This window comes from Psammomys obesus, unplaced genomic scaffold, assembly GCF_907164565.1.
Source record: "Psammomys obesus unplaced genomic scaffold, mPsaObe1.curated_primary_1811, whole genome shotgun sequence".
Classification (NCBI taxonomy): Eukaryota; Metazoa; Chordata; class Mammalia; order Rodentia; family Muridae; genus Psammomys; species Psammomys obesus.
In genome coordinates, this window is record NW_026594377.1 from 122,442 (window position 1) to 147,471 (window position 25,030).

General features: G+C 53.1%; 2 protein-coding genes across 9 annotated transcripts; one reads left to right on the forward strand and one right to left on the reverse strand.

Moving 5' to 3' along the window:
- Positions 1-2,830: 2,830 nt before the first annotated feature.
- Nxnl1 (nucleoredoxin like 1) lies at positions 2,831-10,745 on the reverse strand. Its single transcript, XM_055618745.1, has 3 exons — positions 10,505-10,745; positions 7,522-7,852; positions 2,831-4,870 (listed from the first exon to the last, which is right to left on the reverse strand). Exons 2-3 carry the CDS (start codon positions 7,845-7,847, stop codon positions 4,549-4,551), a joined length of 648 nt encoding a protein of 215 aa, XP_055474720.1. The 5' UTR covers positions 7,848-7,852; positions 10,505-10,745; the 3' UTR covers positions 2,831-4,548.
- An 82-nt stretch (positions 10,746-10,827) lies between these two features.
- Positions 10,828-24,780, forward strand: Slc27a1 (solute carrier family 27 member 1). 8 transcript variants are annotated; one of them, XM_055618736.1, is made up of 14 exons: positions 10,829-11,001; positions 11,317-11,599; positions 12,741-12,908; positions 19,983-20,377; positions 20,485-20,646; positions 20,725-20,794; positions 21,187-21,278; positions 21,344-21,453; positions 22,363-22,572; positions 22,669-22,795; positions 22,881-23,018; positions 23,089-23,253; positions 23,550-23,696; positions 24,454-24,780. In XM_055618736.1, the coding sequence occupies exons 2-14, from the start codon at positions 11,517-11,519 to the stop codon at positions 24,609-24,611; spliced, it is 2,025 nt and encodes a 674-aa protein (XP_055474711.1). In that variant the 5' UTR covers positions 10,829-11,001; positions 11,317-11,516; the 3' UTR covers positions 24,612-24,780. The 8 variants fall into 8 exon arrangements, with proteins under 8 accessions (XP_055474715.1, XP_055474711.1, XP_055474717.1 ...); XM_055618740.1 differs by lacking the exon at positions 11,317-11,599 and having other exon boundaries at positions 10,828-11,001; positions 12,633-12,908; XM_055618742.1 differs by lacking the exon at positions 11,317-11,599.
- Positions 24,781-25,030: the final 250 nt, after the last annotated feature.

Consider the following 25,030-nt stretch of genomic DNA (forward strand, 5'->3'; position numbering starts at 1 on the left):
AGAGTTCTGACAGATGCTGGGGGGTGAGGTAGCATTTGGTTGGGGGTCCTCTCAGGGGCAGGGCCTGAAAACGGAGAGAATGGAGGTGTGGGGCCTGGGGCGGGGCTGTTTGGATTGACTCCCCTTAATGGGCGGGTTGGAGAGTGTGGGTGGCGATTGCAGAGTTGGGAAGGTGGGCAGAGCTCAGGAGGCAGAGGCCGGCCATCTGAGAGTTCGGGGACCAGCCTGTCTACACAGCTAGTTCTAGGCCGCTTAGGGATACACACAGAGAGGTTCTGTCTCAAAACAAAACAAAAAACAGAAAAACGAAAAGAAAAAGAAAAGGAAAGTGCAAGGAGAACCGAAATGGCCAGAGATGAAGCTCTGAGTGCCGGGACCCGGAAGCTGGACCTCTGGGTCCCTCGGTGCAAGCGCAGACAGGCGTTTCCCCATCTCCTGGGTTCCTCTTTACTAAAATAATAATAATAATAATAATAATAATAATAATAACAACAACAACAACAACATTTATTCATGTGTAATGAGTGTGTCATCTACCTGTACGTCTGTGCATGATGTGCGTGCAGGTACCTGGTAGAGACTAGAAGGGGCATCAGGACACCTGCAACTGGAGTTACAGATGGTTGCGATGGACCATGTGAGTGCTGGGAGCTGAACCTCCACCCCGCAAGAGCGGCCAGTGCTCCTAGAGAGATGGCTCCGTGGTTAAGAGTTTTGTTCCGCCAGTCTACAAAGCGAGTCCAGAACAGCCAAGGCTACACAGAGAAACCCTATCTCGGAAAACAAACAAACAAAAGAGTTCTGTTCCCAGCATCTCAATCAGGCAATCCACTACTGCTCTTCCCACCCCAGAGCCAGGAGAGCCTAAGCCCTCCTCAGGCCTCACCTTCACTCACATATGCTGCCCCATACACATAAGAGTTAGTCAGGCAGTGCTGACACACCCCTTTAATTCTAACACTAGGCAGGCAGAGGCAGGCGGATCTCTGAGTTTGAGGCCAGCCTGGTCTACAGAGCGAGTTCCAGGGCAGCCAAGACTAAAACAAACAAACAAACAAACAAACAAACAAAAAACCCACTTCTCCATAAATAAATGAAAATAAAAATTAATCTTGTTTAGTTTTGGATTTTGAGACAGAGTTGGACCTGGCTATGTAAACCAGGCTGGCCTTGAACTCACAGAGATCCACCTGCCTCTGCCTCTCAGGTGCCAGGGTTAAAGGTGTGCACTGCCACTGCCAGACTAAAATTAATCTTAATAAACAAATGTAAATAGTGCTTGTGTGGTAGACAATGCAAACCAGGCTCTGGCTCCTGGCTGTGTGTGTCAGCTGTTTGCTGCAGGTGAGCCAAAGTGCATCATCAGCTGCTGACCTCTCTGTCTTCTCTCCTGGACCTTAGTTGGTCTCTCATTGCTGTCCTTACAGATGCTGGAGATTTGCACTCAGGTTCTCAGGCTTTCAGAGTCCTGTCCTCAGATCCCTTCCACAGGTTTTTGTTTGTTTTATTGGTTGCTCTTTCTTTTTAAGATTTATTTTACTTTACATGCATTGGTGTTTTGCCTGCATGGATGTCTATGTGAGGGATCCCCTGGAACTGGAGTTACAGAAGGCCATGTGGTTTCTGGGGATTGAACCCAGGTCCTCTAGGAAGAGCAGCCAGGGCTCCTAACCACTGAGCCATTTCTCCAGCCTATTGGTTGTTTTTTCCAGACACGGCTTCTCTGTGTAGCCCTGGCTGTCTTAGAACTCACTCTGTAGGCCAGGCTGGCCTCGAACTCACTGTGTAGAGCAGGCCAGGCCTGCACTCCCACATCTGTATGCCTCTGCCTTCTGGGCTCCATCAGGGGACAGGCCTTGTAATAATTCACAGCACTCAGGAGGCAGAGGCAGGTGGATCTCTGTGAGTTGGAGCCCAACCTGCTCTACAGAGTGAACCCAGGACAGCTGGGACTGTGTAGAGAGACCTTGAACAAAACAGTTCACTTTCTTTCATTTGTGCTGCCCATGGTGCTGCCACAAGAACCTGGAGGCTTCCACCACTCTGCTTCCTGCGCCTCTTCCATGTCCTGTCAGAACACTTTTCAAATGGTTACTTTTAACAAACGAGATGAAACTTGCAAATAAGTATCCATTTTTTAAACTCAGTGTTTTGTTTTTGTTTTTTTGTTTTTAGCACATTTACAATGTAACCCCACCTCTGTCTAGTTTGGGAACATTATCTCTTTAAGACAGCCACATCCCATCACTCCCCACTGCCCTCATGCTCCTGGAAGCTTGATCAGCTACATTTGTAGTTTTCCCTGTTGGGGGCATTTCCTGCCAGGCAAAGCCTTTTGTGTCTGGCTGCTGTCACTCAATGCCTCGTGTGTAGCCTGTGTCAGTGCTCTGTTCCTGTTCCTGGCTGAGCAATATTCCACTCCGGACACACTACAGGAGTTGGTCCACTGGTCTGTGGGTGGACATTTGGGATGCATCTACCTTTTGGCAAGTGTCAGTTACAATGCTCCAAATCAGCTATGCATGCATGGGAGCCTCCAGCACTGAAGCTCTAGGAGTCATTTGCTGACTCCTATGTTAACGCCCGTGGCAACTGCAAAATTTTTACATTCCCATAAGCGGTGAATGAAGATTTCTTTTTTAATTAATATTTTAAAATTCCAGCCAGGTGAGGATGACACATTGCTTTAATCCCAGCACCTAGGAGGTAGAGGCAGGCAGATCATTAAGTCTGAGGCCAGCCTGATATGCACAGTGAGTTCAAGGACAGCCAGAGAAGCCCTCTGTTGAAAAAGCAAAATTACAGCAATAATAATTTTTAAATTCCCCATTTATTACTCTTTGTGGAGGATGAGGGTACAGTGAGAATTTTGGTTTCTTTTAAAAACACAGTGTGGGCTGTGGGGCTGCTTCACAGCAGCTGGCTATGATTTGCCTCCTGCTCTAGCAGAAGCATGATTTTACCAGCTGCAGATAGTTTCTGCCGAGTGTGTGACATTTGGAATTCTGGGAACTTTTCAGAGAATGCTAAGGTCCCGATGGGTGGGGTGGGTTGTTGGTGGTCGAATTTTAAGTAGTTGTGCACAAAGAAGAAATAACAAGAAGAAATTAGTATCCTGATGGCAAAGATCAACTTGGCCCAAGGAACTCGATGTCCCTGATCAGCAGGAAGTAGTCTAACGATAACATCGACCCCTTTCTGACCCCTGACTTTATTCAGGAAGCTCTTTCCTTTACTCTCTACCCCTTTTACTCTCTTATGTAGTGTTAAAGGGTTGGAAGGGAAGAAGAACAGGGGTAGAGAAGGGTGGAATAGAGAAGAACCCACAAAGTAGCAAAAGGTCAGCTACACATTGGTGGGCGTCAAGGGACAACTTGTGAGAGTAAGTTTTTTACACCACCTGGGTACCTGGGATTGAGTTCAGGTAGCCAGGCTTGGTGGCCAGCAGGCATTCTTAGAATTGAGCCTCAGTTTTCCTCACTACTCCAAGTTGGGAACAGAGGCGGTTACTTTTGGTTCCAACTCTGCTGGTTAGCAGCCTTCTCCCCTCATCTAGTCAGATTCTTGCCCCATAAAGTCAGGCTTGCCAGCTTACTCGCCCGCGCCTCCTGCACTGGGCCGGCAGGGGGCGCCGCAGGCAAAGCGAGAGCATCCGCACTCTCCTTGGCTCTGTCCAGAAGTCTCAGGGCCCAGGAATGGCGCTCCAGACGGAGGTCTCAGGCTGCCTGGAAATGGCCTTCGACTCCGGATCGTTCTGCACACACAGCTCTTTGTTTTGTTTTGTTTTGTTTCTTTTGTGGATTTGCGCACAACTTAAACTATTTTTGTAGGTGGTGGCGGCGCACGCCTTTAATCCCAGCACTCAGGAGGCAGAGGCACTCGGCTCCCAGAGTTTGAGGCCAGCCTGGTCTACAGAGTGAGACGTCCAGGGCTACACAGAGAAACCCCATCTCGAAAAAACAAAACAACACCCCCGTATTTTTGTTAGATATACTTATTTGTGAGTTGGGCCTGTGCGAGCCGCTGTAACCCTGTGGTCCACAACTTGCGGGAGTCGGTTTTCCTTCCACCACGGGGACTGAAACCGGCCTGTCAGGCTTGAGAGCAAGCGCCATCGCACTTTAAGCCGGCTCGCGGGCCTTGCCCCAGACCTAGGACGCCAACTAACGGGCGTGCTTTGTGGTGCAAGCCTGGCACTAGTGCTTTCTGCTTGTTTTATTGTGGACGGGAGATCTGAGGCCAGGGTTCTGTGCGCAGAAAGCTTGCCTAGCGCGCGCTAAATCCTGGCTACCTGCCCAGCACCTGCTCATGGGGATCCACGTTTTTTCGAGGACTAGGGGAGACTGGGGAGAGAAAACTCTTGTTTTTCTTTGGCTGTCAGTTCAGCTATTTGTTGGTTAGGCTGAGGCATGGTGAGTTCAAGGCCAAGCTGGGCTGCTGTCTAGGGAACATAAGGAATTAGAGGAGAAGGCTAATCAGAGACCTGCCCCTTTCCTGGGGGTCACCAGAGCCTCGCCTCTGTATCCAGATTCACCTGGGGAGGGGTCATCACCAGAGCTCCGCCCCTGCACCCGGGTTCCGCTGGGGGTCACCAGAGTCGCAGCCGCTCCGTCCCCGGCCGGCATCCCGGTCCACACGGTACTTGCGACGGCGCAGAGGCTCGGTGATGCTGCGCCTCGCGGGCTCGTCCAGGTCCTCGGGCTGCAGGAAGCTGCGGTCCAGCAGCTCTGCCGCCTCCTGCCAGTTGGCAAAGCAGGCGGGTCCCAGGCGCTGGATCTCGTCCGTCGCGTCGTTGGTCAGCACGTCCCCGCCCGGCTTGAGTACCACGACCGCAGGCAGGCGACGCACTGAGAATCGGTGGCCGAGGTCCCTGCGGGGAGTGCGCGTCAGCCAGCCGTCCCTGGCTGTCACACCCGTCACACCCTCCCTCTCCCGGGACGCCCCCTAACTCCGCCCCCCTGGCTTTCTGTGTCCACCTGCTGTGTGTTGTGTATTGTTTTCCTGCTGTCAATGAGAAAAGGGAGCGATTTCAAACATCGAGGCCAATTGAGGAATGTTCGGGAAACGTGTGGAATGAATGCATACTGTGAAAGGCTCTCAAATTCCCTCAGTCTGAGCAAAGAGGGGGTGATGGTTGAACTAAAATCTTACGGATGGAGGGGGAGGCGGGAGAACTGCAAAGAGAGTTCCTGAGAGTCAGGGTATGTGCAGAGACCCTGGGGAGACCCTGACTGCGGTACAGCTGGCATCTCACGCAGGCCCTTAATGGGCAGGTGTAAAATGTGTGTTCTTTTTCTTTTCCTGCAAATAGCAACCAGTTCTCTTAACTCCCTGGCCAGCCCTCCTCCCAGTTTTCAGGTTAGCCCCTTCAAAGGTTTCTCCCTCAGCAACCCAACAGTCAGCTTCTCCTGGCTCAACCTATCCCAACCATAATCTCTTCTCACTCTGTAGCCCAGTTCGCTCTCAGCTGTCTGTTTTCACTCTGCTCGTTTCTTCTCTTCTCTCCACCTACTCTCTCTTCTTTCTTCCTGCACCATCTTCTCTAACCCTACTCCCTGACTCCACTCCAGTCCTACACAATTTCTCCCAGCCTCTGCTGGCTTTTTCTATCCCCTCTTGTTCCCAGAAATCCAAAAAGCAAGTGACACTGAAGATCATATGGTCTAGCAGTTCTAAGGCTTTCCCAAACGGCCAGTTAACTAGCAACACACATACACAATATAACCCACACACACACACACACACACACACACACACACACAAGATAAGTCACACTACAGGCAGGGGCAGGGATTTCAGTGTTCCGAAGACACCAAGAAGCTGTTTTCAGCTCCTGGACCCCACGCAGAGAGAAACCCCCTTTGTGCCCTCCACTCTCAGGGATGATTCTCATTACGAAGCTATGTCCTGGAACTCACTATGCAGACTAAAATCTCACAGAAATCAGCCTGCTGCAATTAAGGGCAAATGTCACCACACCCAACTCACTCCAAGTACTGTTTTGTTGTTTTTTGTTTTGGTTTGGTTTTCAAGTTGGGTTTCTCTGTGTATCCCTGGCTGTCCTGAAACTCTGTAGACCAGCTGGTCTTGAACTCACAGAGCTCGGCCTCTTGAGTGCTGGGATTAAAGAGGTTCACCACCACCAGTGCCCAGCTTCAGCCAAATTTCTTAATCTATGATTCTTGCTTATTTGTTGTTGTTGTTGTTTTGTTTGTTTTTGTAGCCCAGGCTGGCCTCCACCTGTTCATATAGAAAAAGGTAACTTTGAACTCCTGATCCTCCCACCTTAGCCTCCCAAGTGCTGGAATAAGAGGCTTGCACACCACTCCAGGATCAGGGTGAATGAACTTTGTCCTTCACAGAAGGTTCCTCTAAGATCCTCGTAGCTGGTATTTCTACTATAGGGACAGAAATGCTGCTCATTTGTGGAGCAGAACCCACATAGCTGCACAGTGCAGGGGTGCCCCAATTCTGATCATGATGGGTGGAGTGGGGCCCTCATGACCCCTGGAGCTTACTGGTTCTGCCAGTCCTGTCAGTTATCTCCGGGTTCAAGTGAGAGATCCTGACTCAAGGAATACGCTGGAGTGACTGGCGCCAGCCTTTAACCCCACACCAGGAATTATACAGGCGGTACGTGTTTACAACACACATGCGCTCACACACACGAGTAAATATAAAAATCCTGGGTGTGGGAACTGTCATCCCAGCACTTGGAAGGCACAGATAGGATCAGGAGTTCAGGGCCAGCTTTGGCTACATGGCCAGCTGGAAGCCAGCATGGGCTACCTGAGACCCCATCACGTAGTAATTCTCCTTAACCAGAAAGCTGGAAGTTCTAACATAGACACAGGCTGTAAAGTCCTCTGTCAGCCGTGCTTACACAGTGACTCCTGCTCTCCCTGGCTCTGTTACCTCCCATGGCTCCACCCTCCCCGGTGAAGGCGCCTGCGCCTGAGCTCCAGGAATGAAGCAGCTCTCCTTTCCAAGGTGCCGTGTTGTGGGCTTTGACACCCTCTCCCAGGCCAGGCCCCTTCTCATCTTACAGCTCCTGAGTATGTGGTGGGATTCGTCTCTCTTCTTTTTCATTTTTTGTGGGATTTGTTTATTTGGGAGCAGGGTCACCCTACATAGTCCAGGTTAGCCTCAGACTCCTAATAGTCCAGCCTCCACCCACCTTCCTTGTGTATGCGCCTGGTACATTGGGTGTATGCAAAGGCTCCAACATGGAACTGTGTCTTCACAGATACCAGACAGGCACTGCAGTAACTGAGCTACCTCTTGCTTTGTTTTTAGAGCTAGACTTGAACTTGTAGCAATTCTCCTCCTTTATCTCCAAGTATTGGGATGGCAGGCTTCTGCTACCACCTCTAGCCACCATCGTGTGTTTTTCTGAGACTTTGCTTCCTATCTGTTCACTTCAGTGGGCTGTAGTAGAATCCCTCTCTCTGTGCTAGCTTCCAGTACCAGGACAGAGACACCTTCTGCAGGAAGCCCTCCCTGTCCCATCTGGGCTCTTACCTCCTCAGGTCATCATGGAACGGCAGGAAGAACCACTTCTCAGGCATGTCCCTGAGGAACAGATCCTGTTGCTCCTCGGTGGGGTCCTGGGACACATAAACCAGGGCCAGCTGTGCCGCCCGCAGCACGTAGAACTCATCAGTGAGCCGCACAAAGAAGTCTTTAAGGACTGGGGCAAAGGCCTGGCACCTGGGACAGGCCCCAGCACCGAAGAACAGGAGCACCAGACGATTCTCCAGCCGACGGCTCAGCTCAGCCTCAGTCTCCACTTCATCCTGGTCACTGTTGTTCCTGATCAGGGTGCGGCCAGAGAAGAGGGATACCATGGTAGCTGCGTGGGAGGAGACGGCCGCAGGGGAGTCTGCTGACTGGCCAGCCAGCCTCAAGAATAGAAACCTCAGAAGCTAGATTAGCCACTAATCCTCCTGTAGGTTGACTGCTACAGAACCAGCATTAGTTTTTAAGGGACCAGAAAGCCTCACAGACCTTCAACAGGGCCAAGCTGCAAGTTCCAGGACACCCTGGGATATATGCAAAAAAAAAAAAAAAAAAAAAAAAGGGGGTCTGGGGATGTTGGCTAAGTGGAGTCCCTGCCTATGATCTTCCAGTGAGGGGCTGGGACCATGGCTCAGAGCCTGGCTTCCATCACTTGCAACATGGGGGGGGGGGGGGGGAGGAGCAAAACCCAAACAACAATAATAACTAAATAAATACTACAGGCTCCTCCCTTCTCTTTCCCCTCTCATCACCCAGACTATATCAGGAAACTCAGAGGTTTCCAGCACCTTACCCCTCCAACTACCAAAACACAGATAAACTTTTCCAAGGTGAGTGTGTCACTCAAGGCAGCTGCAGTCTGGGCTCTGAGCAAGAACATGTTCTGGTAGAGTTCAAAGAAACCTTTTTGGTTTTGGTTTGGTTTTGAGACAAGGTTTCTCTGTGTAGCCCTGGCTGTCCTGGAACTCACTCTGTAGACCAGCCTGGCCTTGAACTCACAGAGATCCTCCTGTCTCTGTCTCCCAAGTGCTTGGATTAATGGTGTGTGTCACCACTACCTGGCCTTATTTTTGTATTTGAGAAAGGGTTTCTTGTAGCCCAAGCTGTCCTTAGATTCACTATGAAGCCAAGGTTGACTCTTATCCTCGTGCTGTACCAGTGTATGAATCCTGGTGTCTACAAAGACAGACAGACAATATTGTCTGTCTGCTGCCAGACAATAAATTCTAAGATTTATTCAGGAACCCACTCCTAAGCAGGTTTAGTTGTTCTAACACAAATTATGGCAGGCAGTCACACATGCACTTATGGAGAACAGAGGACAGCGGACCCAAGTTGGTTCTCTACTTCCACTGTGTCCTGGGGCTGGAACTGAGGTCATCAAGCTTGGTGCAAGCACCTCTCTTCAGTCCTACACATGCTCAGTTGAAGGTTGTTAGTTTTTAGGCAGCCTGTTTCTGGGTTGCCTAGCAACCTATGAGTCATCCTGTGTCATCTGCCAAGCAGTCACACCTGACAGGTGTGGTTCAGTGAACCAACCTGCCACTTTGTTGCTCTCTTGCTCTTCCCCTTTCTCTGTGGGGTGCCCCCTCCCCACACCAAGTTTCTCTCTCATCCAATAAACCTCTTTCATATAATACCTGTTTCTGCTGTGTGCGTGGCATCGTTTTTATATAACTACTAACAAGGGAGGTGGCTTAGCTGAAAATCAAAGATTAAAGGGACAGGAGCTTCTGCTCATGCTCAGCTTTCCCCATCAATTTCAAGCAGATGATAAAGGAAAGAACATTCTGAGGGTGTGTCATATCCTTGGTTGGTCACCAACACAGCTTTACAGGTGTCAGTGGCAGGAGACTTCCCTCCCTCAACCAAGGTCTCTGCTCCATTGCAGTCTCCAGCTGTTAGGTAACCAAGGACGACCTTGGATTTCCCACCTCCCTCCTTGTTAACAGGGTAAGGGAACCCAGGGCTACCTGCAGGCTAGACGAGCACTCTACCAACTGAGGCCTTTCTAGGTTTATTGTTCAGGATACCTCAGCCTTAAAAGCCTCCTTCCTTTCTCTCTCTCTCTCTTTAAAAAAGCTACCCTATTTTTTAACAATCCTACTTTATTTAGGGTTATTAAACACTTCTACCTCCCTTCCAACACCCAGCTCTGGGTAGGAGAGAAAGAAGGTTAGTGGGGACAGGGCCAGAGTTCTCTCTGCTACTTCCCACTGGGTGGGGTTGTTGGATTCTTTAAGGGACAAGACCAATATCAGTCATCCAGAAATCCAGGTAAAAAGCAAATCAGCAAACAGCAAATGCAGCAGCAGGGTGAATCAGCAGCAAGCAGTCCTCTTCCAAGCAGCCATGCCTTCTTCCTCTGGGCTGTCATATTTATACCCCTCAAAGTCCTCAGAATGTAATTCCACCTGGCAAAGACCACGCTCCACACGAAACACTTAACAGGTGTGACAAACTAAAATCCCCAACTTGGAATTTTAACAAAAAACATGTTTACATTTCATAAACCAAAACATCGACAACAACTATCCTTTATTTTTTCGTGTGTGTGTTTGTGTGTGTGTGTGTATTATGTGTCGTATGCTTAGAGGGTGAAGAATAACTTTTAGGAGTTCTCTTAAATCAAGTTGATCCCGAGGATCAAATGGAAGTCCCCAGACTTGACGGCAAGTGCCTTTCCCCTCTGAGCCACCTCACCAGCCCGCTAGCAACTTTTCAGATGTTTGGGACTGAGGAGCAGGTGCAGAGATCTGATGAGGGGTCAAGAGCCGGATGCTTACACTTCGGCACTCTAGACTTGGAGAAGAAAAGGAGGAGGAGAGAAGAGAGAAACGGGGAGGGCACGGGATGGTGAGAGGAAGTGGGGCAAAGGACACAGGAGATGTTCCAGGAATATGGAAACAGGAGCAGGCCATGAGCGAGGTGGAGGGCAGGAAGGAGGGCTGAATCTAGGCTGTAGCAGTCAGTAAAATGCCTTTACCTGTCAAATGGGGTGATTGCAATAGAGAGAGGGCCGCTCTAGAGACAGGTCTTTGTTGACTCCTGGCTAGCTGGGTCCAGTGTCTTCAGCTGCACCCCCATCCCAGCCACCCACCCTCCTCCAAAACACCAACGGCAGCTGCGGGCGGGGGTGGGGCGGCGCCTGCCCAGCGTTGGCCTTGGAGTGGAGCTGAAAGCCGGCCCAGGCTGGCCTCCTCCCAAGGAGAGCTGTGGGAAGGTCGGCCAAGCGGGTCAGAAAACAAGCAAGCCCGCAGGGTGGGCAGGGGGCGTGGGAGGGTAGTTGGGAAGGAGGGGCAGGGAAGAGGCACACCGGGGCGCTGTGAGTGAGAAGCGCTCAAGACTGCAAAGGGCTCTTCCCCTGAAGGGACCCACCAACTCTCGCTGAGCCCAGAAGTTCCCTGTCCAGGCCTCCTGCAGTAGTTTCTGCAAGAACCTGCGAGGGAGCAGCGAGGGCCGGAGTTCTGCAAGCCTGAGCAGGTTAGCCTGACACCAGGGACGGGGCACCCTAGCAGGAGACTAGGGATAGGGGCGTCTCTGGATGGGCCCTTAGGAATCTGGGGTGCAAACAGGGGTCTAGGGGACTCTTGCCCCTGGGGAGCAACAAAGTATGCTGCGGTGAGTCAGGATCTCCTAGGAGGCACCTGGAGTGCAAGAAGGGCTCATGTCGAGGAAGGATGGTGACCTGATATGGGCCTGACACTACCCTGGGTTTATAGAATGTGATTATAAGGCTTGGGGGAGGAAGAACTGGGGTGTGGTGGCTCCTTATCTTCAAGACTAAGGCCTCTGCAGCCCCCAGGGTGTGAATTTCGACTCTCTTGGAATCCGGAATGCCGAGAAGCCTCCAGGCTTGTATCTAGGACAAGCTAGGTCGCGCAAGGTCGGGCAAACTCCGGCATAGGAGAACCCTGGGCTGGACCTGCGCGCCTCGGGCGCTGGGGATCTTGCACGTGTTCTGGGTTTGGTGCCACGGAGCCACGCCCCCTAGAGCCATGGCCCCGCCCTCTGCACCTGCGTGTTTCCACTGCCTGGAGAGACGGGAAGCTGGGCCACCGCTTCGTTGCCCTGGAGACTCGTAGGTATTCCTGGGCCGGCCGCTCTAGCTCATGAGTTTCACGGGCTCTCTGGCCCTCACGTCCTCTCTATGGTCTAGGCCTCCGGAAGGGGCTGGCCGGCACGGAGTCAGGTGAGGGCCTGGGAGCGTTAGGCATCGGGGAAGAGAGGTTTGGGGCGGAGCTAGGTGCTGGGTGAGCCGCACGGATCCGGCCTCTCCGCGAACGGTGACTGACAAGGCCTGGAGGCGGCGCGGGAGGCCCAGGTAGAATCTGGGTCACGAAAGTCAGCTCGACTAGGAACTGGAGGCGGGCCCGCGCCCGGGGGCGGGGTCATAGGCACACCGGGGGTGGGGTCCTGGGTCAGAGTGGGCCTGTGCGGACAGAGGCGGAGCCATGGGCCCTGTGAGGGCGGGGCCATAGGTCTCACCTGGAGGGGCCACTTAGGGGAAGAGCGTGCGCGGGTGCGCTGGGGGCCGGACCCACCGGCCACATCTGAGGGTGGAGTCCCGATCAGTTTGGGGACTTTGATTTGAGGCTCGCACTTATGGGCGGAGGCAGAGATCTCGTTTGGGGGCGTGGTCTAATGACCTCGTGCTAGGTATTCGTTAGAGGCAGCCTTCGTCGGAACATCCAGGCTCTGAGGCAGTATGTGGCTTTTGGGACACAGATGAAGGGATTAGGGACTATTAGGGCGTGGCCTGAACCTTTGGCTGCCAAGGGCCCAGGCGTGTGCGGGGTACGAAGGCGACCCCACGCTTGGAGGTTTGAAGCTCAAGGGTGGAGCTTGGGAGTGCAATGTCCAGCCACATGGTCAAGGCATGGGGCGGGGTCTGGCATTGATGACGTAGAAATTCTGGGGCTGGGAGAGGGCGGGAGGGCAATCAATTGATAGGGATGTGGCCAATCCTAGGCCTCGAGGCGGGGCGAGTTAAGGAAGCTGGTTGGATTTTGGCCCTCCTGGAGCCTAGCTTAGAGGCAGTGGGGCGGGTCCTGGTTCCTAGGTATGCGCCCAGGGGAGGGGCCAGACTTCATAGTAAATGCTTTTATTTTTAGGTTACCGCCTGGGAAGATGTAACCTGGCCAGGGTCTGGGACATGTCCTGGGCTGGGTCAGGACTAGGGTTGGGGGCGGCGTCCGCGACTTCAGCTGTGTGCACCACAGGATGCGGGTTCCCGGAGCAGGAACTGCCTCGGTGGCCTCCCTGGCGGTGCTTTGGCTACTGGGACTTCCGTGGACCTGGAGCGCAGCGGCGGCATTCGGTGTGTACGTGGGCGGCGGCGGCTGGCGCTTCCTGCGTATCGTCTGCAAGACGGCGAGGCGAGATCTTTTGTAAGTGGATGGGGTTGAAAGTTCAGGGGTCATGGATGCAGGTTGTCTCTCTGGCTATCCAGAATCTTGCAAGGTGATGTGAGGGTCCTTTTGTGGCCTGGAATTGGTTTTATAGGCTGGGGACGGGGTCTGAAGGTGGAGTGACTGATTGGAGGGCTCTATGGGGTCCTGCAGGAGACAGAAAGGGAGTCTGGAGAGAACTGAGTACGCAGTTGGGACTTGGTGTGCTGTTAGATTGGTAGGTTGGTAGGTGGTAGGTGGGTAACTGGAGGGTTGAGAGAGCTGGGTGTTCTGGTGGCGTGGTGGAGACTGAGGCCCTAGGGGCATTAGTGGGTGACCCACTGTCCGGATTCTTGGAATGAACAGGCTTGGGGTGAAGGATTGTCTTGGGGACCCTAAAGGACTAAGGACTCTAAGGGTGTTGGCCACCTGGATGCTGAATGTGGAACTCTGGGCATTGTTCAGGGCCTGTGAGAAGGCCACCGTATGTAGCAGGGGGTCTCCGGAGGTGAGGCTCTCTGGGCAGTCATGGTGGGCAGGGAAGCTGGAGGCTCGGGTTGGCTTTCAGGGTATTGTTGAAGGGAGCTGGGGGCATTCTGCAGGAATCTTAGTGTTGCTGGGATTCAAAGTCTCAGGTCAACCCTTGTGGGTCCTTCTGGGTTCCTTCTGGGAAACAGACTGAGCATTGTTGAAGAATTGTGAGGAAATAGGCTTATGGGGAACAGAGCAGAACCGTGTAGGAATGGGGGCTGGCTTCTGCTGCCTTCTGCTTGCTGGACTTTCTTTTTTCTTCTCTCAAAGTATTGAAGAAACTTCATTCAGTGCAGATTAGCAGTGTGGTCGGAGGAGACTGAAGAGTGAGAGCCACGAGTGCATGAGGCACCCAGGGCATTGCTTTTGCAGACAGACTCTGGTGGCCTTGAACTCTTCATGGAGCCGAAGGTGGCCTTGAACCTTTACCTCTCCTCTACTGGGGTGATATACTTGTGTCAGCACATCTGGTAGTGGCAGTTCCGGGCACATAGCGCAGGGCTTTGTGCATGCTGAGCAAGTGCTGCCCACCCAGCCCAGCCCACAGCCTTTGTTTGACCTTTTGAGATAGGCTCTTAGGGAATCCAACTTCCCGTATTTTCTTTTTCCTTTTCTCTCTTTTCCCATGCCTCCCTCTGTCTTTCTTGCCCTGGCTGACCTGAAACTGGATATCCTCCTGGGGTAACAGGCTGGTGGTAACCTTAAAAAGAGTGGAGTCCATTGGGGAGCTGGCTCAGTACTTGGAAACACTGTTGCTCTTCCAGAAGGCATGGGCTTGGTTCACCACCAAACTCAATTTCTAGGTGATCTGCCGCCACCTTCTGGCCTCTGCAGGCTCCTGCAGTGTGACTCCAGACCTGGCTGGCCACTGGGAACAGCCTTTGCTTTTGGAATTATCTTCTCCTTTGTCTTTGTTGTGTTGTTTCAAGATTTTATTTATTTTATATGCATTGGTGTTATGCCTGCATGTACATCTGTGTGACGATGCCACATCCCATAGAATTGGTGTTAGAGACAGTTGTGAGCTGCTATGCAGGTTCTGGGAATTGAACCTGGGTCCTCTGCAGGCACAGCCAGTGCTCTTAACTGCTAAGCCCTCTCCCCAGCCCTCTTTGTCTTCGTGTGTGTGTGATGTTTTTGAAACTGGGTCTCACTGGAGCCCAGAATGGACTTGAACTCTTGGTCTCCTCATCTCAGCCTTCCAGTGCTGGACATCCCCCTCACAGCTGTGCCCAGGTCAGCTACTGTCCAGAAACATCTGTCAAGCCCTGCCGGTTCTCCCAAACCTGCTTTGCTGCCAGCCCGAGTCCTGGGGCTCCGGATGAAAGAAGCTGGGGGTGGAAGAGGCCCTGGGAAGGGCCAGGCTGGACAGAGGTGTCTTTGTACTCAGTGTGGGGGTGGCTTGGGCAGCTGCCAACCTGGGTTCCAGAGCATGTGGTAGGGACGAAGCAGTGATCCCTGCCTGCCAGCGTGGGCCCGCTGATGGGAGTAGCAAGCTGGAGGGAAGGGCCCTGGCAGGCCCGCAGTACTGCTGGAACCTGGCCTGCCTTACAGACCCACCATCTGTGGCCTAGTTCCAGAAGAGGTCGAAGCTTTTAGAAAGAAGAAGAGTTTCCTGCAGTCACAGCCCTCCCCTCAGCTGACACACCCACCATCTTCATGGGCAAGTAACTATGCTCTAAGCACACGTGCTCAGCACACATGGTGGAGGTAGAAACCCAGGGTCTGACTGTGGACCTTGGGCCATCCTCTTATTTCTCATTCAGGCCCCTGAGCAGCATGCTTTCTTTGAGGTGCCTGCATTGAGCGCCTGCTGTATACATCATTCACATGTGTACTATGGTAAAGCCCATGGAGGATCTTGGGAGATTTGTTCAGTTCTGAGTCATTCTGTCTTCTTGCTGTGTGACCTCATCTGTGATAGCTCACAGCTCTGAACCATCAGCTTATCCATTGAATCTCAATTGCGTGTGGACAGCCTTATGGTGGAGGGCAGCTTTAGACAGCACGGTGCTTGGTATATGCCAGGTGGTTAATGAATGCTGGGCTCAAATGTCTTTGCCTGGGTCATCTCGCTTTTGGTTTTGGTGGTGGGGTTTGTTTTTCTTACTCTCTGTTCACTAACCACACTGTGCTCTGGCTGTAGACTCGCTGTCCTCTGCTGAGGCTGGTCTTTGGCTGTGGTTCCAGGGATCTCAGTCTAGGAGCCAGGCTCTGCCTCCACAAATACCCTAGAGGTCGTAGCCTTGAGTTTCAGGCTATAAGGCTTTGACCACAGGATGAGCATGAAAAGTCAATTTTTTAAAATTGATACTTAATTTTTTTATTATGTTAGTGTGAGTATGTCACCATGTGTTTATCTGTGTGTGTCTTTGTGGTGTGCGTGTACCACATACATTCCTGTTGTCCCCAGTGGCCAGAAGAAGGCATCAGGTCTCTTGGAACTGGAGTTGCAGATAGTTGTGAGCCACCGTGTGGGTGCTGGGACCACTGAGCTGTCTCCGCAGCTCCCAATTTCATCTTGAGGCAGGCTCTTGTTTTGTAGTTAGAGGGAACTGGAGCCCCTAGTACTGCCCTGTCGCTCTGTGCTGGGATGGCCGGTGTGGGCCATCAGTCAAACTCAGGACATTTGCTCATCCACCGAGCAACACATGACTTGTGACCTCTTTGTACCCGCCTTCTTTATCACATGTGGTGAACCTAGCTCTCAGGGCAGCCACCAAGTTTTGGCAGCTTGTCTGCACTCAGTAAAGGCCACAGATCCTGGAAGACAGTATGTCTGGGGCTGCTTCCCAACACATGGTCGCCATGCAGGAACACATAGCTGTGACAGGCAGGCCCAGTTAACCAGACGGCTTGCCATGCACAGTACTGAGAGTGGGAAGTTGCTGGCTTCACTTAGCCTCTTGAGGGAACCCGTGCACATACAGCTGTGACTCAGATGTCACTCCTTTGGGTGAGTGAGATGGGTGAGGAGGCTTGCCTCCTTGCCTAACCACCTGAACTCCATCCCCAACACCTTCACTGTGGACAGAAAGAACTGACTCCCACACGTCTCTTCTGATCTCCACACGCACAGTGAATGAATGAATACATGAATGAAACTAAAAATTCAAAACTAGCCGTGAATGCCTATAATCCTAGCACTCTGAAGGCAGAGGCAGGCAGACAGCTGTAGGTTCGAAGCCAGCCTGGCCTACACACACAGAGAAAGCCCATTTTGAAAACAACAAAACAACAACAACAACAAAACACTAAAACCCAACAGAATTTAAAACTTAAAGTTATCCTCATTTTGCAAACATCCTAAAATGATCCTGCACACAGACGCCTGTGAGTGTGTCTGTCCCATTGCAAATTGCCTCTGAGTGACAGGGTGTTATGTGAGTCAAACCAGTAGACACATTGGCTGTTTTACACTATTTATTTTGTGTGTGGACCCGTGTGAATGCTCATGAGCATGTGTGAAGTCGGAGGACAGTCTGCACACCTTTAATCTCACACTCAGGAGGCAGGCAGAGGCAGGTCTCTAGGTTTGAGGCCAGCTTGCTCCACATAGCAAGTTCTAGGATATCCAGGCCTCACAGTGACACACTCTCTGAATTTTTTTTTTCAAGTTTAAAGACTTTTAAGCCAAGCATGGTGGCACATATCTTTAATCCCACACTCAGGAATGCAGAGTTGGGCAGATTTCTATGAGTTCTAGGCAGTCTGGTCTACAAAGGTCTCCGGACAGCCAAAGCTACACAGATAAACCCTGTCTTGAAAAACCTAAATATATATACATATATATTTATACACATATAAATATGTATATACACATATATACACTTTTAAACATTATAATTATATTTTTTGAGGCAATTTTTTTTCTGAGACAAGGTTTCTCTGTGTAGCCTTGGCTGTCCCTGACTCACTTTGTAAACTAGATGGCCTCAAACTCACAGAGATCAACCTGCTTCTGCTTCCCCGAGTGCTGGGATTACAGGCGTGGGCCCCTTCACCCGGCTTTGAAGTAAGGTTTTGAAGGAGGCCCTGTTTCCTGTAGCCCAGGCTAGTCTCACAGTCACTATCTATAACCCAGGCTGGCTTTGAGCTCATGGTCCACTGCTTTAATGACAACCTTTCTGATGACATTTATCAGTTCTCAAGCCCGAGTCCCTCTCCTTTTTACCTGTAAAATCCCAGCATGACGCCCATGCCTTCAGTGCTGATGACCACCCAACTCTTCAGCATGTGTGGCTTTGCTCAGACAGCAGCTGTTCCTGAGGGCTGCAGGGTTCCTGGTTGACCCACTACCCAGGACTCTACCCCCTTGGGGTTATCTATGGCAGGTGCTGAGCCATGGGCCCAGCCTTGGGCCTTGGCCACCTCCTTAAATGCTTTCCTCTCTTTTCCCTACTTCACCTCTTCTTTGTTTTTATTCATTTTTGGTTTTTTGAGACAGGGTTTCTTTGTGTAGCCCTGGTTGTTCTGGACTCACTTTGTAGACCAGGCTGACTTCGAACTCACAGAGATCCACCTGCCTCTACCATCAGAGTGCTGAGATTAAAGGCGTGCACCACCACTGCCCGGCCCCTTTGTTTATTTTAAATTTATTTTTACTTAATATTTTTTAGTTTTTAAAATTTATTTTCATGTGTATTTTCATTTACATGCCTGCATGTATGTATGTACCATGTGCATGCCTAGTGCCTGCAGAAGGCAGAAGAGAGCTTTGGAACAAACTGCAGCTACAGATGGTTGGAAATCACGGGTGGGTACTGGGAATTAAATGCAGGCTCTCTGCAAGAGCAGCCAGTGCTCCTAATCACTGAGCCTTCTCTCCGGTTTTCCATAGCAGTGGCTGGCCTCACACTCCCATTCTCTCCTGCCTCAGCTTCCTGAATGCTAAGATGACAAGTGGCTCGATTGCCACCATGCCACCTGCTCATTCCCTCTTGTCTCACCAGGAGAGAGAGCAAGGACAGGAAGTGAGTCAGCAGCAGTCCATGGCTGTGGAAAGTCCTGGGTGCCAGGGAACAGATGCTAAGGCAGGGCAGCACCTCTGCGTTCTGGAGTGTTTTCTGAGCACGGAATGGTTGAACCAAGGCCTGGGAAAGGAGTATGGATGCTAAGGAAAGGGCATGGCTTTTTTAGCCTGTGCAAACAAAGTGTAGCAGAAGGGTGTTGGGGTTGTTTAAAGAACCCCTTTGTGTCTGGGAGATAGTTGAGATGGGACCAACAAAGGGCATTTGTCTTTGTCCCCTCTGAGTCTCACCCAGACACATAGGAGGTGCTAGCTATTTGAAGAGAAAGGAAAGAATCGGAGGCTCGGTTCATAGATACTCGCCTAACATGTCCTTGCTCCCCTTTCTAGCCACCCTCACTGAGCTTAATGGCACATTCCTCAAGACCTTTGCACTGGCTGTGTGGATGGCACCCATCTCCTTTCACTGCCCCGGCTGTCAAGAGCTCTCATTTTGACTGTTCTCTTCCTTCCCCAGCACAGTCAGTTCCACCCAGTGCTCATCACTGAGTCAGCAGCCTGAGGGGGTGACAGACAGATGAGGGAGGACGTGAAGGAGGAACAGATGAGGAAAGGGATGAATGAGTGAAGGAGGCTGGGTTCTGTAGCTTGAGGCAGGGTTGCCATGAGTTCAAGGCTAGCGTGGGCAAGCAAGGAGCTATCAAGTGGGAGTCCAAGGCACTAGCAGGCTTGGTGTCTCCTCTTGGACTGCCTGTGGTCACCAGCTCTGGGTGTTCTGTGTCCTCTGATGATGGGTAGGATACTCAAGGGACATCCCCAGAGAGAGGAACAAGGATGAGATCTGAGACCTTCCTGATAGTCAGGTCTGTCAACCAGGTATCCAGATGCTGAGGCAAGAGGAATGCAGGCTCCAGGTTAGAGGGCAGTTTGGGAGACACTCAAAACTAAGAAGAGGGCTGGGGAACCAGGCGGTGGTGCCGCAAACCTTTAGTCCCAGGATTCAGGAGGCAGAGGTAGGTGGATCTCTTAAGTTTCAGCCCAGCCTGGTCTACAGAGTGAGTTCCAGGACAGTCAGGGCTACACAGAGAAACCCTGTCTCAGGAAAAAGGGGGGAGGCTGGGGGCATGACTTGAAGCCCTGTATAGAATACCCAGTGAGGGGTTAGGGCGTGGCCCAGGGGTGGAGTTCTGCTTGGAATCTTCCAGTGAGGGCCTGGGTGGTGTGGCTCAAGGGTAGAGCCCAGGCCTAGAATCCCCCAGTGAGAGAAGTGAGGTAGTAGATTGCTTGCTAAGCCTGTGTTCAATTGCAACATCACAGAGCACAAAGAATTTGACACCCTATGCTCAGGGCACCAGGACAGCCAGGGAAGTCTATTTGGTGACTAATACTCATGTGGTAGACAAGCTGGCTTTGTAGATTCATAGCTTCCCGCCTGGTTTGTAAATGCTCCCTGCTCTAAGATACCAGCCATTAAAGGACTAAGCATAGTGGTTCCCCAGTTGTCCTGGGGCCTATAATAGGGGCACTAAGGCTAGAGGCATCTTTAGATAGTGACACTGTCCTCTTCTCTGCAGTGGCCTCTCCGTTCTGATTCGGGTGCGGCTGGAGCTGCGGCGACACCGGCGAGCAGGAGACACGATCCCGAGCATCTTCCAGGCGGTGGCCCAGAGACAACCTGAGCGCCTGGCGCTGGTGGATGCGAGCAGCGGTGTATGCTGGACCTTCGCACAGCTAGACACCTACTCCAATGCAGTGGCCAACCTGTTCCGCCAACTGGGCTTTGCGCCGGGCGATGTGGTGGCCGTGTTTCTGGAGGGCCGGCCTGAGTTTGTGGGGTTGTGGCTGGGCCTGTCTAAGGCCGGTGTGGTGGCTGCACTGCTCAATGTCAACCTGAGGCGAGAGCCCCTGGTCTTCTGCCTGGGCACATCGGCTGCCAAGGCCCTCATTTATGGTGGAGAGATGGCAGCGGGTGAGGCCTGGTGGATATCATGAGGGTGGGGACCTCAGGACCTCAGGGATAGGGAAATTCTGGCCAGGGGTGCTCCTTAACTATGACCCTGAACCTCTGCACCACAGCGGTGGCGGAGGTGAGTGAGCAGCTGGGGAAGAGCCTGCTTAAGTTCTGCTTGGGAGACCTGGGACCTGAGAGCATCCTGCCGGACACACAGCTCCTGGACCCAATGCTCTCTGAGGCGCCCACCACACCTCTGGCGCAAGCCCCAGGCAAAGGCATGGATGGTAAGTGGAGGGTCCCCTGCCATCTCTGCCCTGTGTCGTCCTCGGTTCTCTGGTGCCCAATGCCTGCTTCTTCTGCAGATCGGCTGTTTTACATCTATACCTCGGGGACCACGGGGCTTCCTAAGGCAGCCATTGTGGTGCACAGCAGGTGAGCCGGGGCCATAGTCTGCCAGTGCTAGGACTCCCAGGGTTCCCTTCCTTTTTTCTCCCCTCTGCCTGAGCCACACCCATCTCCTGCTCAGCCTCTTGCAGCTCCCCTCTCCTGCCATCCCCACCCCACCTTGGCCTGCATCCTTGAGGGTTTCATATCCTAAGTCCTGGTTCTGCTTTTGCCCTTCTGAGTCAAGTTGTGGCTTTTGTCCTCTCAGTCCCCAGCTCTTCCTCCAGCCTACCATGGTCCTTTAAGCCTTGGAACCTTCCCATGCGCCACTCCCAGGTCGCCTTCCCAAGGGGCCCAGGGTCTTCTCTCTCCAGACCAGGTGGCCCCTCCCCATATGTGTCACTTCCAGACCTCCTCTGGTGACTTGCCTCTCTCCACAGGTACTACCGCATCGCGGCCTTCGGCCACCATTCCTACAGCATGCGGCCAGCTGATGTGCTCTACGACTGCCTGCCGCTCTATCACTCCGCAGGTACGCGGGCACCCAGGGGCGTGGGCAGAATCCCCCAGCGAGCCTCACAGCCACCCTCCCTCTAGGGAACATCATGGGCGTGGGGCAGTGTGTCATCTACGGCCTGACAGTGGTGCTGCGCAAGAAGTTCTCCGCCAGTCGCTTCTGGGATGACTGTGTCAAGTACAACTGCACGGTAGGCCCTGCCCCTTCCCAGGCTCCGCCCACCACAGCAGGGCCCCGGCAGTCTTCCGGGCTAGCTCAGGCTTTGTCTCCGCATGGGGAGATTCTTCTCTGCGTGACTCATCTGGGCCCAATACCTGCTGTGGTGTGGCCCCCTGACTTCCCAAGCCCCACCCCTCCTGCTCAGACACGCCCCTCCTGGCCTGGGTCACTTCTTGCTTAGCCAATTCCACCCAATTGCCTAGGCCCTGCCTCTCTCTTAGGCCCCACCCCACTCAGTCAACCAAGGTGCATCCTTCAAGGCCTGTTCTCCTCTATCCCTGCTGTAGCAGGCCAATCCTTTGTCCTTTCTGGCCAAGGTTCATCGTCTGTGTGCCACACCTCCTTGCAGGGCCACACTAATTATAGGCAGGCTGTGTCCCACTGCGCAGACCCTGCTTCTCTTATTCAGGCTCTTTGGTACCAGACCAGTCCATGCTCTGTCTGAGGAGGTGATCCTATCTAGTTAGGCCCTGCCTACTCTGCCTGCTCACCTTGATGGTGGGGAAAGGGGACCACCCTGTGTCCCTGGAACACTAAAAAATCTTTCTGGGTAAATATTTTGGAGCCTACAGTATCATCAGCAAAGATACTGTACCTATTTTACAGTCAGGGAAACTGGGACCATAGTGCAGCTGGGATGGAGCCAGGTGCCCGAGTGCCTCCAGGGGCTGCCTGTACAGTGCTGGGCCCTTTCTGATGGGGCAGGAGGCCAAGAGTAGGGTCAGCCCTCTGGGCGGAGAGAGTCCTTGGTGAGGGTTAGTTAAGCACAGTCAAGGCACAGAGGCTAGGGTGCTGGGAGCACACAGGAGGCCCCGAGCTCCTTCCCACCAGGCCCTGCTTCTGATTGGGCCTTGCCTGGGCCCTTCCCGGCCACCCGCAGGTAGTGCAGTACATTGGCGAGATCTGCCGATACCTGCTGAGGCAGCCTGTTCGGGACGTTGAGCGGAGGCACCGCGTGCGCCTGGCTGTGGGCAATGGGCTTCGGCCGGCCATCTGGGAGGAGTTCACGCAGCGCTTTGGCGTGAGGCAGATCGGCGAGTTCTACGGTGCCACCGAGTGCAACTGCAGCATCGCCAACATGGACGGCAAGGTTCGCAGCTGTGTGGTCAGGACGGCGTCCGCCGCTCCCACTGCCCGAGCACTGGGAGCGCTGATCGGGGGCTGCTCACCACAATATCCACCGCAGGTCGGCTCCTGCGGCTTCAACAGCCGCATCCTCACGCACGTGTACCCCATCCGCCTGGTCAAGGTCAACGAGGACACGATGGAGCCACTGAGGGATGCCCAGGGCCTCTGCATCCCGTGCCAACCCGGTGAGCATGGCCCTTGCCCAGTGCCTTGGGGAGCTGGGGTCTTCACGGCTTCCACCCCAGTCAACCTACGTGTCACCTCCTCCAGGGGAGCCTGGTCTTCTCGTCGGCCAGATCAACCAGCAGGACCCACTGCGTCGCTTCGATGGCTACATTAGTGACAGTGCCACCAGCAAGAAGATCACCCACAGTGTTTTCCGAAAGGGCGACAGCGCCTACCTCTCAGGTGCGGAGCTTGTGATCCTGCTGGCTGTAAGGACGTGAAGCCTGGTCCCACCTGCCCCTCTCCCGTGCAGGTGACGTGCTGGTGATGGATGAGCTGGGCTACATGTATTTTCGAGACCGCAGCGGGGACACCTTTCGCTGGCGTGGGGAGAACGTGTCCACCACTGAGGTGGAAGCTGTGCTGAGCCGCCTGCTGGGCCAGACGGATGTGGCTGTGTACGGGGTGGCTGTGCCAGGCAAGCTGGGAACACGGGGTGGGTGTAGGGTGAGGAGCCCGGGTAGTCCATCCAGAAGGTACTACAGGTGCATTAGTGCCCTTGGGCCACACAGCTGATTGGCCTGGTTGCTGATTGGATTGTGAATCCCTTCCCCTCTCCAAGATTGAGCTTCAGTTTGGGGGTCCCTTTCTCAGGATCAGAAGGCTGGAAACGGCCCTTTTAACATGGGAACTGCAGGTACTAGTTGGGAAGTCACAGAGTAGAGACCAGGGCTAACTGGGGGCAGGGTGTTTTCAGCTGCACCCCCTTTGCAGGGGTGGAGGGGAAAGCCGGTATGGCGGCCATTGCAGATCCGCACGGCCGGCTGGACCCTAACTCCATGTACCAGGAGTTGCAGAAGGTTCTGGCGTCCTATGCCCGGCCTGTCTTCCTGCGTCTTCTGCCCCACGTGGATACTACAGGTACGCCCTGCCTCGGGGCCCATGGGCTCCTGCACCCCTGTGTGAAATAGGGGCCCATGGCACCTGCTGTGGGTGGCTTTCCTTAACTCTGTCTGTGCACCAGGCTGTGCTAGAACTCACTTTGTAGCCCAGGCTGGCCTGGAACCCAGAGATCCACCTGCCTCTCAAGTGCTGGGATCAAAGGCATGCGCCACTCCTGCCTGGCTCCAAGCCCTTTTCTTTTTCTTTTCTTTATTTTTAATAATGATTTTATTTTATGAGCATTGAATGGCGTTTGCCTGCGTGTATGTCTGTGTGAGGATGTCCCTGGAGCAGGACAGTTGTGAGCTGCCCTGTGGGTGCTGGGAGTTGAACCCGGGTCCTCTGGAAGAGCAGCCAGTGCTCTCAACTGCTGAGCCAGCTCTCCAGCCCCCAGCTCTTTTCTTAATAGGCAAGATAATCTTTTTTCAGATGAGTGTGGTGGCTCCTTCACATAATCCCGATACTCAAGAGGCAGGAGGATCATTTTGAATTCGAGGCCAGCATGAACTGCAGAGACCCTATTTTTCAAAATTAAGAACAATAACAAAAACACAAGCTACCTCTTTGGGGCTTTGGGGGTGCAGTTCCAGATACAGCGACTCAATACAGAGACAGCTGCATGAAGTGCTGAGAGAATGGGTCTTAGGAGCAGGAGCAGAAGGGTGTGGAACCAAGGAGGTGGCCACTGCTGAAGGAAGCCCTGAGCAGAGCTACCTCTCCCCTCCCCCACCTCCAGGCACCTTCAAAATCCAGAAGACCCAGCTGCAGCGTGAAGGCTTTGACCCCCGCCAGACCTCAGACCGGCTCTTCTTTCTAGACCTGAAGCAGGGCCGCTACCTGCCCCTGGATGAGGGAGTCCACGCCCGCATCTGTGCCGGCGACTTCTCGCTCTGAATCTGCCGAGTGGGATGGTCCTGGACTGATGTGCCCAGCGCCTGATAATCCTGCCCAGGTGCTCCCGCCTGGCCGCTGGCCAGTGAGCCGTGGGAGTAGGAGACTGGGGCCTGAGCTGCCGGGTAGCCCTCTCCTACATCCATCCCATCATGCATCCATCTGGCCTCTTTCTCTTTTTCTCCATCTCTTTTTTTCGCTACCCACCAGGAACTCACAGCACATGCTGGCTGCTGTGTCCTGCAGTGGGACCAGTGTTCAGGGGTCCAGGCTGCCAGCTGTGACCCAGACTGGTGCCCAACTCCCTTCCCTGTTGTGCCTTAGGAACCCTTCCACGGTTCCCCTGTAGAACAAGTGGGGTCCCTGGTTGGTAGTGCATTGTCACAGCGGTGAGCAAATTCGGCGTCTCCCACTGATCCTAA

Bases quoted from the DNA above. Each gene is read 5' to 3' on its own strand.
- Nxnl1 (XM_055618745.1), bottom strand. From the start codon at position 7,847: ATGGTATCCCTCTTCTCTGGCCGCACCCTGATCAGGAACAACAGTGAC. The intron at 4,871-7,521 runs GTAAGAGCCCAG...CACTCCCCGCAG, and splicing joins TTCCATGATGACCTGAGGAG to GGACCTCGGCCACCGATTCT.
- Slc27a1 (XM_055618736.1), top strand. From the start codon at position 11,517: ATGGCCCCGCCCTCTGCACCTGCGTGTTTCCACTGCCTGGAGAGACGG. The intron at 11,600-12,740 runs GTAGGTATTCCT...TGTGCACCACAG, and splicing joins CTTCGTTGCCCTGGAGACTC to GATGCGGGTTCCCGGAGCAG. The intron at 12,909-19,982 runs GTAAGTGGATGG...TCTTCTCTGCAG, and splicing joins ACGGCGAGGCGAGATCTTTT to TGGCCTCTCCGTTCTGATTC.